Source organism: Stegodyphus dumicola, chromosome 9 (genome assembly GCF_044657685.1).
Source record: "Stegodyphus dumicola isolate Sdum_Otavi_A_Nest chromosome 9, ASM4465768v1".
Lineage (NCBI taxonomy): Eukaryota > Metazoa > Arthropoda > Arachnida > Araneae > Eresidae > Stegodyphus > Stegodyphus dumicola.
In genome coordinates this window covers 107,744,091-107,757,052 of record NC_140776.1, presented here as the reverse complement: position 1 = coordinate 107,757,052, position 12,962 = coordinate 107,744,091, and the positions used below count along the sequence as shown (strand labels likewise).

The window sequence follows — 12,962 nt, the reverse complement described above, 5'->3', positions numbered from 1 at the left end:
TATCCAGTAGTGTTTCTGCACATTTCTTTTATCACTTGCATCATCTGCATCACACAAAACTTCTAATTTTTACATTGAAGTAAAACATTTCTCTGAACATTTATAATGAAGACCCAGACAGGACCTTTCAAGTACCTAATCATTTCTTTTATATTTTAAACATCTTTCAAACTTTATTTTCTGCATGTTTACTTGTTTAGACTAACAGCAAGAGTTAAATCCCAATGCGTTTTGTTAGACAGATATAGAAGATTACCAACTTCACAGACTTTTTGTCAAAGAAATTTCTGATGCAACATTTTTAAAAACTGGTAAGAGTTCTTCATGATTAACCATAGATGTTGATGAAACTGAATCAACTACTCAACTATAATTGCACTGCTTGTATCATCAATATTTGCTTCATTTACACTTAAAAATTTTATTTATTGATTATTAGTACTAATTTGACATTTATCTTAGTGGGAAATATAATCTTTTTGATTATAATTATTTTTTGTCCATATTTTACAAAACTGTTTGTTTTAATAAAATTCTTTTCTACAGGAATCAGCTAAATGTCCAGTTTTGTTACATTTAAAACACCTCTTCTTAATCGATTTTCTATTATTATGAGCCATATGGCTAACATTTTTACAAATAAATCAATTTTTTTAAAGCAGCATTAAATGAAAAATGGATTTCTTTTAATATCATCTGCTTCAAATTTAGCTTCTTCTGCAATTAATCTTTGATTCTCAAGTATTAATGTAATAGTTACATTTAAATGGGAAAGTTACCAGCATTTTAGAGATCATCATTCATCAATCTGTCCTTTCAAAGAAGCCAAGTTTTCTATTTTACTAATATGCAAAGCTATATCCATTCTTTCTTAATATTTAATACAGGGAAAAAAATCTCATATAAGATATATTTTTGTTAACCAGAGTCTCTTTCATGTATAGAACACAGTTTATCAAACATATCGTCTAAATTAATACTGCTTAATATAAATATTGAACCTTAATCAGTAGAAAAAATTGTATATTTTTGAGCTTTGGCATCTTTCTTAATTTACTCTAATGTTTTTAGACTCATCTTTCATATCATTTCAATTTTCTTTCCCTTTTACTTTGTTATACAAATTAAAAGGTCTTAAATAATATTATTATTTAAAGTTTCTGGAAATAATATCTTTTAACTTCTCAATAAAGTTAATTTCATTTTTATCGGCAGCTATTTTACTTCTTTTAGAGCTATTCCAATCACATTACTTCTTCATAAATAATTAGTTAACTCATTTTAGTCATCATAGCCATGGACTTGCTACCATGATGAAAATTTTTTTGTGTAGGTGGAAAAGTATTATTAAAGTACATTACAAGAAAACTCTAGAACATTAAATGCTTTTGCCATTCACTTTGTTGTATTACTGTTGCTACTTAATTGTATATAAATGTTTTTACATGTTTTCATTATTGCAGCTTCATATTCCATGTTTTATTCATTTATTTCACAATGTTATTTTATTTAATATTTTAAAGACATTTTAAATATTTCTGTTTCAGGGAAAACCAAAAAACAAAATGGGGTTTTGGAACCAGTTATATCTTTTGTTGTGGAAAAATTTTACTCTTCACAAGAGACAAAAGGTTACAATTCTTATAATGTTCTTTTTTCATTCAGTAAATCTCATAATTCATATCAATCTGTTAATTAGTATTTTTATTAAGTTTATTGTTTATAGGTATGTAATATTATATTTTAAGAAAATAGTGCTTCATAACTTTTAGTGAAAATAAATAACACTGATGGAAAATAAAATCCTAACATCAAGAAGAAATCAATTTAGGGGAATGAGGTGTAGTGAAAGCATTTGCCTAGGTAACATATTTATTTGATCAATATTTGAAGGTCACAGGCTAAAGTATGTGTGGGAGAAGCCATTTCAAATGAGAAATGGTGGTACATTAATAACTGGTATGGTCACCACAATGATGAATACAAGCGTGCATACAGTATGTTGTACAGATGGCATATGCCAATTTGTGGGATAGAATTTCATGTCTGTTGCATTTGGTCATTCGAATCAGCAATGGTCTGTGATGGTTGTGGATGATGACAAATTTGTCACTCAGTCGTGTCCCAAATATGCTTAATTGAAGCAAGATCAGGCTGTCTTGCAGGCTAAAGTAACATGTCAAGATTTTATAGAGCACATTGGGTAATAGCAGCAATATGGGAACAAGTGGTTATCCTGCTGGAAAATGCCCTGTGAAATATTGCTCAAGAATGGCAGCACAACAAGTGAAATCACCAGACCATACAAATTTGCTGTCAAAATGTCTGTGATAATGATGAGAGGGCTCCTGCTGTCATAGGAAATTGCTTGCCTGACTCTAATTTCTGGTGTATGTTCAATCTGTCTATGCCACAGACAGTTTGGTTCCAAGCACTCGCCTGACCACCTTTTAACCAAAATTTGGCCTAGCACCAAGACATAAACAGCTTTCATCTGAGAATACAACACCTCTACACTTCAGCCTCCAGTGAGCTCTACTTGACATCACAAGTCACAGGTGGCAATGATTTGGAGTTTGTGATATGGCCGCTACAAATCGTCTGCTTTGGAACCAGTGCTTAAATTGCAAGCTTCTCTATTTTTAAGATATATTACAATTCTAGCCGAAGTGCACCGGAGCTCTAAAAAAGATGAGATCCGGTACTTCTTTTTATAAAACTGAACCATAATTTAAAGGGAAAAAAATTAGAATTCGTAACGGTTTAGTTTAACAATAAGACCTTGCAATACTCTATTTCCCTAGAAATACGAACTCATGAGAACATGAGACGTTCAAGTAAAGTCTCCCTCCCTCACATACGGAAACCTTTCCCTTTAAGACGGTAGAACATGAGACATTCTAGTAAAGTCCCCCTCCCTCACATTCGTTAAATTCAAATATATACATTTGAATTTAACAAATATTTGCTATTCGTATAAAGCAAATATGAAATGAAAATTTAATATATACATGTGTTCGTGTGTGTAATCAAGCAAACTGAGATGCAACGATATTGTAGAAACATTGATAGTGTAGATACGGAGATCCGTAATGAATACCAAAGTGCGCAACCGAAGCAGATTAAATACTTATCTTTATTTTAAAAAACCTATGGCCACAAACAACTTGACACACCACTCGTGCCTATTTCAAAACATTTACAATTTTGATAGAAGAGAGCAGGAAGGAGCAGTCCGAAGGATGAAAGGAAGTGACTTCTGTTCAGGATGAAATCTTTATTTAGAATAAGTTAGTTTTGGTTCTCAATGCATTTGACTGGATAATTAATACTGCTGTAAAATTATTAATGGCTGTTTTAGTTTTAATTCTATTTACATCACCAGCGTTATGAAGAATCATATAATATGGCTTAGTCCAGTGCTTAAATTGCACCGGAGCCTGGCTCCGGTACTTCTAAATTCTTAAGATAATTTACAATTCTAGCCGGAGCGCAACGGAGCCCTAAATAAGACGACCTCCGGTACTTCTTTTTATAAAATTGAACCACAATTGCAAAGAAGAAAAATTTGAAATTCCTAACTTTTTAGTTTAACAATAAGCATACCTTGATTTACTTTATTGTGTTAGAAATACGAAATCATGAGAACATGAGACGTTCAAGTAAAGTCCCCTCACTCACAATGCGGAAACCTTTAAATAAAGCAATAAATTTTGGGGAGTTTAGGAACATCTAAATTTCTCGCCATGCCATTGTATCTAGTGTATTGTTATCAATGCTTACAGTTAGCTATCCTCGCAGGAAAGAAAATTTGTGTTCTTAAATGCTCGTTGAGTGACAGTGAGTACAATAAGAGTGAAATACTGAGATAAACTGCTTAAGCACGTCCTATACATCGTCTTCCCACAGTATCCACTAATGGGGGGAGCGTAACCAGCAACTTTACATTTAGGAGTACGATTCAGGACTCATTTACCCCATGACACCCATCTGCTTGATGGCTATAATTATAGCAACAGAAAGCTGCAGTCAAAGGGAACGTTCTCTCTCATCAAGATTCCCCTCATTTTTTTTTCCCACAACTCATACACTCATTCTGTTTCGCCATGGAGGTACCTCCATGTGTTTCGCCTTGGAATTTTCATTAGCTATACTTTAAGTATATTTAATTTTTGTGATGATAAAAAGAACTCCCCCCCCCCACCTATGATAAATAATTATCTAATAATTATCAATTAAATTATAATTAATTAAGTTTATAATAATTATTGATTAAATAACAATTTATTAACTTTAATTAAATAGCTATTAATTAATTTGATAATAATTAACTATTAAATTAAAAATATTAATGAGTTTAATAGTCATTTTATTTATTTATTTACTCGTGTTCCTCTCTGCTGATGGTCTTCCATAGGGCTCCGGCACTTCTAATCTTAGAAATTAAGCCCTGTTTGGAACTCTCTCATGAGTTGATTCGTTACAGTTTGTGTCACTCTGGTGCCAACCAAAGCTTTAATATCTGCTGCAGATGCAGTGCAATGTACCACAGACATGTGGAAAAAATATGGTGGTCTTCCATTTAAGTGGTGGCATGTATGCAGCCAGCCTCTGGCCTTCTTGAGACAGAACTTTTCAATGACTACTGCTGTTAACACACATGCTCAGTAGATGCATCCCTGCCAAGCCTTTCTGTAATATTGCAAAAAAAGAATCCACCATCTTGTAGCCCTATTACATGGCCTCATTCACTGACTCGCAGATGAGTCACTAAGCTGCTGATGCTGCCTTGTTCGTCTCCTTAAAAGCATTTATACCTCAAATTTACAGAACTCAATTGGCAAGATAAATGAAGCACACAAAGATTCCATATTTAACATCTTGAATGGCATTACCACTTTATCCAGTGATGAGATTTTTTATCACTTGGTATATATTAGGCTATAATTTAAAATATTTTGCTTTATTCCTTTTTTTAATGATGTAAGTATCATCTTAATAAATGGAAGTTTATGAGGGGATACAGAGAGTTTATTAGAGATGAAATCAAGTAATTATACAAATTTAGCTAATAAATGATGATTAAATACTGGTCTTCATGAGCAGATTCAAGTCATGCCACTCAGAGGGTTAAAGCAAATGTGATTTACATGTTCATTAGTAGCATTACTAGTTCTATAATTATTTGTCTAGCCATCTAGCATGAAATTTGACTAGACGTCATTTTTCAGTTGTGCAAACATGTCACCCAAATTTATTTTGTTTATCTTGCACAACTCCTTCAGGTTGGTACTTCATTTTCCATTTTTTTCCATTAGTGTACTGTATTTATATATAGTAAATTGTTTGAAAATTTATTACCAGCTTTCTTCCCATTGTAAATCAACAAATGTAAGGAACACAAAGAAAGTGCTTATTATTCTTTTGCAGAGTTCTTTCAAAAGTTTTGCTTATATGAATTTAAAAAAAAAAAATAATTTAAGCACACTTTGATTTTATTAAGGCAAGTAACAGCATAGATTTTTTTTGAATATTAGTATTTTACATAGCTTGTGCAATTATTTTAACATGTTTACAAGCTTTTTTAATGTGTGTAACTTTGTTTTATTGTTAAAATATAAAATCTCAGATCTGTAATTAAATTTTTTTCATTAGTTTTTATCGTGTGTTTGTTCTTTTTGTGTTATTTTTTATAATGAATACAAAAGTTTTAAATATAAGTATGGGGATTGAAGAAGCATATAAAAAGTTAAATTTTGTATTTTATGCAAATTAATTTAAAAATACAGAAATATGAATCTTAGCATCATTTAAAACATTTTTGCAATCATAAGTATATATCTGTAGCCAACAGTTATAAAAATAAAGGCTGTATAAAGACTTTTGCGGACACAGTGTATGGTGAGCTCTAGATTTACCCAGCTAGTACTGTAGATGGTGTCCATCCTTAAATCAGGCATTTCACGAAAAGATGGTTGACTCATATTAATATTCAAAGGAAAAAAATACTATTAGCAATTTACCTGTACTTTCAAAGAGTTTAATCTGGATAATAAGTCCATTTGCTTATGTAAATTAAATCAATATCAAAATAAGAAAAACACATTGTGAGCAGAATGAAGAATGAATTAATAAAGAAACTAAGTTATAAAAGGCATTAAAAAAGAACTTGAACAAATTCATTGGACTACTCATGCAAAAAAGTTGGTTAGATCTATTTGCTTTTTATTGTATGTTACATGTTCCATATTATGCACCATTAAATTAAAAAAAAAATTGTTAAATAAAAACGGCTCCAAAATACTGTGACATAATTTACTTTTACTACTGTTATACCAAGAATTTTTCATTTCATTTTTACATTATCCATTAAAAGTTTTGCTAATTGTTTCTAATAATAATTTTCCCATTAGGTTAATACCCATTTAGACAGGGTGCTATTAAACTGCAACTTATTTAATCATGAATTAATTAAAGTTTTTAACAGTCATCTCAAAAGCTGTCTTGCAGGTTTGATTATCTTTGTATTTCTGTCATTTATATAATATATGCCAGTGTTTAATGATATATAGCCATTATTTATTGGTTAGATTATTCTTTTAAGAAATAATTATTGAAATTTTGAATGTTGAATACAGAATGATTTGCTAGTGTGTTTTATGTAACTACTAAAAAAAGAGCATTGTTATTTGTAATCTGTTTAGGTCCGACTCATAGTTGAAGTGTTGTGGCCTTTATCTCTTTTTCTCATTCTAATGTGGGTTAGAAGTAAAGGCTTAAAATTTGCAGCTCATCAATGTAAGTTTATGTTTACACATATATATTTCTTCATGTATGTGTGTGTGTATTGTACATATATATTCCATATATTTCCTTTTACTGCAATGTAGCAAAATATTTTGTTATTTCTGTATTTTAGAGAAACTGTATACTTAAGAGAATGAAACATTAAAATTTTTCCTAGGGCCTTGAAAATGTGTCTCCACCAAATTAACAAAACACTGCCTGTCTGCTAAAAAATAGCTAAATATTGCCAATTAGATGACAAGTGTTTACTAAGGCTCATCAAAATGCCACCACTCAGTTGGCTCATCAAAATGCCACCACTCAGAACCCTGGCCTCAGTTGCACCAAACCTACAATTTCAAATATTAGTCAACTCAGAATTGCTAGGTCTACAATATACACTGGTGTGCAAAAATTAAGGACGAGACGGTTTTTTTCAATATAACTTTGTACAAAAGCTTTCCAAATCAACACATTTAATACCGTAAGATCCCCAACACGTAAGGACATGAGTAATGTAAGCAACACTTACTAAAAGAGAAATCAGAGGGATAAAAAGAAGCTTTATTGAAAAAGTAGCATGGAGCGCAATGCGACTGAAGGCCGAAACATCCCTGTGATGGGTGTCCAACAAGAAACATCCGGTCTTTAATAGGGGATATGATCTTCCCTGAGCGTCTGCCCATGCTGAGAATGAGGGTGTCAATGAGTTGTTGAGGCATTGCTGCCCATTCGTCTTGCAGTGCCAATCGAAGCTCCGGAATCGTTACTGGTGGTAAGGTACGAGCTTGCCAAGCATCTGCCTAGAAAATCCCATACATGCTCGATGGGATTGAGATCCGGAGATCGTGCCGGCCAATCCATACGTTCAATATCCTCACTCTCTAAGAGCTGTTCAGCAGCTACTGTGCGATGACATGGTGCATTGTCGTCCATGAAAAGGAACTGCGAACCCATAGCGCCTCTAAAAAGACGCGCATTTGGAAGAAGAATCTCGTTACAATAACGGGTCCCGTTGACTGAACTTGCGTCGAAGATGTGAAGGTCTGTATGACTACCAAGCCTGATGCCTCCCCAAACGAGAACACCGCCCCTTCCATACCTGTCCCTTTCAATGATGTTCGAGGGATGATTGCGGCTTCCCCGCTCTCTCCAGATGAGCATGCGATGAGAATCGCTATTCAGACTGAATCTGCTCTCATCTGTAAAGAGTACTCGTCCCCATTCATTGTCTCTCCAATTTTGGTGTTCCCGGAACCACAGAGAATGCCTTCTCCAATGGGCAGGCGTTAGAGGTACACACCATATAGGGCGTCGTGCAAACAGACCACCACCGTGCAGTCTTCTGGCCACGGTAAAACGTGATATCGGTCGTCCAGTCGCCTGTGTCGTGTGTCTAGCGATTTCTCCCACTGTCTGCTGCCTGTTTCTTCTGGCCTGTAAGTCAATATACCAGTCATCTGCGGGTGTGGTTCTTCGTGGACAACCACTACTAAACCTCTGGATAGCTGTTCCTGTAGTTTGAAATTGTCTCCAAAGTCGTGAAACGATGCTGTGAGCAATTCCGAACTCTGCAGCCACACTTGTCACACTGCGGCCTTCCTCCAACTTCCCAATGATTCGACCTCGGGTAAAAGCATCCAGATGTCCTCTAACAGATTGATTATTTGCCATTTCTCGCTGAGGCAGCAACTCGGTGTGATTTTAACTGCTATACGGCGTGCAGTCTCTTTGCCAGAAATACTGATCTTACACCGACGACATGCTTTATACTACTCAGACAGTCCCCCATTACGTCTACCTGCATATCTGCGCATGTGCTACCGTACATCACCTTACTTAATCTCTTGATTGGTCTTTCTGTCCGCTCTGCCTCTTCGTTCAGCTGATATGCTAATTTTTCGACTTCGTCCTTAATTTTTGCACACCAGTGTAAGTTATGAAGCAAAAAACAACAAACATGGAAAGGAGCCACTAATAAAAATACACTATACAGTTATTAAATAAAGTGTTTCAAATATATGAATAAAGACAATGTATAACACTGTCAACATGTAGGGTTTATATTTATTTTAACTAACATTTATTTTAAGTTTAAACTATCTTTCCTGTCAAGCCTTACTTTCCCCTGGAACTGCCAATGCCAGAATATGTAAATTTGAGTAGAACGCGCAAGCATTCAAATTATCAGCGGAAGTAGTATGATTTAAATAGAAGGAAACAAGTTCGGTGAGAGAGAGTTATTCTTACTTCACGAGCGCTGAGGTAGAAATCTAGAATTAAAGAACCCCGCGTTGCGGCCTATGTGCTTGGCGGGAAGTAGTTGCAATTGTTCCAGTGAGCTTCAAGTCTGCTGAATTAGCTGCGGTATTTGTAAAACGCGGTGAGTTAGTTATTTTAGAAAGCCTCGTAGTTAGAATCTTGTCTTTATTTTCTTTTCAGGTTATTATTTTATTTTGACTGCCTAGTTGGCAAAGTTTGTAAGCGTCAAGAGGACGCAATTGTAAATTAGTACGTTGAATAAAAAGGGACTTAAACCCTTTATAAGACTCTGTGGTTTATACAAGCTTTCACAGTCACCTCTTGGTTGCGTGCTAGTTAGAGGCAACGTTATATTGGCGCCCGAACACTTATCGAACTGAAATGGCCGAAAACTGGATGGAAGCCACTGGACAACACCAAGAAATGACAACGCAGTTAGAAGGATTTGGATACCTGGTCCAGACTTTGAGAGCATCAATCAAGCCAAACGTCTATTTCGACGGAAAAAATTCGGTGTCCGTATTTTTAGAAGGTATAGAAAACCACTTTCAGCTCTATCCTGTGCCTGAAAGACAAAAAGGTGCTATTGCCACATCAGCACTAAGAGGACAGGCCGCGCTATGGTGGAAAAATAGAGGCAAATTTCTTCTAGGTGAATTTGGAAGCCCGACGTATACATTTGAAAATTTCAAAAAATCGTTAGTAAAGGCCTTCCCCATAGTGAAAGATCGCGCACGGCTGGAAGCTGAGCTATATAGTTTCAATCAACGGGATACAGCACAATTGACGGACTTTATTTTACGAAAAATCAAGCTAACGGATATGCTGTATGGCAAGAAACCCGATGCGGAGATTATTGAAATAATATTACCAAGATTGTTACCCGCTGTCCAAGACTACTTTGAAATTAGAAATCCAACCACATTGCAGGAACTTTTCGAATTGGCGGTGAAGTTTCAGAATCGCGGAAAGAGCGAGAGGGGAAGCATATTCTCAAAGTACCAGAAGGAAGGAGGAAACAAAAAATGGAAATCGCTCATATGGGGGAAAGAACTATCAAGCTAACGCATCGAAACTTGAAGGGCAAGGCCCAAAAAGAAAATTTGAAAATAAACATCCGCGTACCCAGAAGACACAGATTGAAAGGAAAGCTCTAAACGACTAGAGGGGCCTGTGAAAGGGAGGGTCCAGACCCCGGAAGTTTTAGAAAAACCCTCAAATAGACATCTAAATACAGTCATCGTAAAAAACTCACAGCTACCAATTATACAAGTCCTGGTTGGCGATGTACCAGTAGAAGCCCTCATCGATACAGGGGCAGAAGGAAATTTCATGAGTGAAAAGTTCTTTAAAAAGAATTTTTATAGGATACGACTCTTTAAAACCAGAAATACGGAAATTATAGCGGCGCAAGGAAAAACATGTCACTGCATCGGGAAAGTATCATTAAACATACAGGTAAAAGAGGAAAATCTCAAAGTATTAATTTTTGTGGTGAAACACCTCCAACACTCTCTTATTTTAGGTATGGACTTTTTAAGGGCCGCGAGGGCCAAATTAAATTTTCAAGATAGTTCCGTGGTGCTGGAGATGGACCAGAGGGTGGTGGAACCGGTGGAGACACCTGAATTGGACCTTAGCCATTTGAATGACCAGGAAAGTAAAGCAATACAGCAAGTGGTGAGTAATTTTTCTTATTTGTTTTCAGAAAAACCGGGAAACTGTCAGATCGTGACTCACAAGATTCAACTAAATGCCGAAAAACCTTGTAGGACTAAACCTTACCGCTATGACAAACAAAAAGACGTAATCATCGAAGAACATATTCAGGAGATGTTAAAGAATAAAATAATAACGCCCATAAATAGTGAATACGCGAGTCCAGTCGTATTATGTAGGAAAAAGAATGAGTTTCCTCCTTCGGATAAAAGGGCTTGGAGGTTTGCTATCGATTATAGAAAACTAAATAGCATAACTAAATTCCCAGTTTACCCTTTGCCGGTTATAGACGAGATCATTAGACAGATCAAATCGACAAGATATATGTCTACTTTGGACTTAACGTCTGGCTACTATCAAATAGCTATGAGACCCGAAGATATACATAAAACCGCGTTTATAACAAAATCGGGCACTTTTGCATTTTTACGCATGCCTTTTGGGTTGTGTGGGGCCCCATCAACATTCCAGAGAGCTATGGACATTGTTCTAAAGCCTGTCCTAGGAAAATCAACTTTAATTTATCTAGATGATATAATTATAACGAGTAGTACATTGGAACAACACATTAGTGACCTCGAACAAGTTTTTAAATTATTAAAAGAGGCCGGTCTTACAATTAACGCCTCAAAATGCAAGTTCGCAACTAAAGAACTTAAATATCTCGGTTATAAAATTTCGCAAAAGGGTATAGAAACGCAAGATTCAAAAATAAAAGCTATTAAGAATTTCCCACCGCCCAACACCGCCAAGAAACTTTCGTCTTTCCTTGGACTATGTTCTTACTATTGATCTTTCATAAAAGATTTTGCTAATATTGTTGAACCACTCTTAGTAATCAAAAGAAAAAAGAGTAAATTTACGTGGACAGCGGAAGTGAACACAGCTTTTGAAAGATTAAAAGAAGCGCTTATTAATGCCCCTGTTTTAAAATTCCCTGAGGGGGACGAAAACCTGGAAATTGCGGCAGATGCATCAGACTATGCGGTGGGTGCGGTTCTTATGCAAAATAACCATCCGCTGGCATTTTTTAGTAAAACATTGAATCAAACACAAAGGAATTATACAGCTACAGAAAGAGAAACATTAGCCGTATTAATGGCTGTACACAAATTTCGAGTTTATTTCGGCAAATCGCCAGTAACAGTCTTTTCGGATCATGCGGCTGTTGGTAGACTTTACTCGGGAAAAAACCTAACGCCCAGGTTAATAAGATGGGCTTTAAAACTCCAAGAATATAATATCACAATAAAATATAAACCGGGTAAGGAAAACAATGTAGCTGACGCACTTTCTCGTATAAAACTGGACGATGAAGGTAATGAACTTAAATGCGCTGTGTTGACTTCAAAAATTTTAGATTCTAGAGATACGGTTATTACTGAACTGAAAGCTGATCCTGAATTTGGAAATATCTATGCTTATTTGAAAGACCCCGAAAGCTTTGAGCACACAGATATCGATGCGATAAGAAATAGAGCAAAAAACTATGAAATAATAGATAATTTATTATTCTATACGAAAACAACGAACGAAAATCTTGAGTATAAGCCAGTCATCCCAGCCTCGCTTCGATTAAGCATTTTGAAGGAGTTGCACGAAAAAAAAACAGCGGGCCACCTCGGGGTCAGAAAGACTTTAAAAAGGGTACGCGAGGCGGTATATTTCCCGCAATTATACAAAATAGTAACGGCGTATGTCAGGTCCTGCAATCAATGTCAGTTAATAAATGATATTAATTACAGCCCGGCCGGGTACTTAAATAGCATTCGCGCTACATTTCCGAATGAAATTTTAGGCATAGATCTCCTTGGTCCCTTCCCCCAGAGCGAGTTAAATAAAAATCGTTTTCTTTTAGTAATAGTAGATCATTTTTCAAAATGGATAGAAATTGTTCCACTTAAACGCGCGTCAGCCAAAACAGTCGCAGATGCATTCTTACACAGATACATTTTAAAATACGGTGCACCGATAAAAGTCATTAGCGATAACGGAAAACAATTCATTAGTCAAATATTTGAAAACATATGCAATGGACTTGATATACGCCATATCAAAATGGTTCCGTATAGACCACAGGCTAACATAGCAGAAAGAGTTAATAAAAACATTGTAAAAATAATTCGCAGTTACGTTAGCACACATCACAAGCGCTGGGATGGCTACATAAATGAATTAGCTTATGCTTTAAGAAC

General features: G+C 35.3%; 1 protein-coding gene across 3 annotated transcripts in view; it reads left to right on the top strand.

Moving 5' to 3' along the window:
- LOC118196520 (phospholipid-transporting ATPase ABCA1-like) overlaps window positions 1-12,962 on the top strand; it is a 416,944-nt gene that overhangs the window by 122,811 nt on the left and 281,171 nt on the right. For all 3 annotated transcript variants that reach the window (XM_085823882.1, XM_085823879.1, XM_085823880.1), the window contains exons 3-4: window positions 1,548-1,631; window positions 6,705-6,798. In XM_085823882.1, coding sequence (XP_085680008.1) covers window positions 1,566-1,631; window positions 6,705-6,798 — 160 coding nt within the window. In that variant the 5' untranslated portion in view covers window positions 1,548-1,565. The remainder of the gene's footprint in view (window positions 1-1,547; window positions 1,632-6,704; window positions 6,799-12,962) is intronic.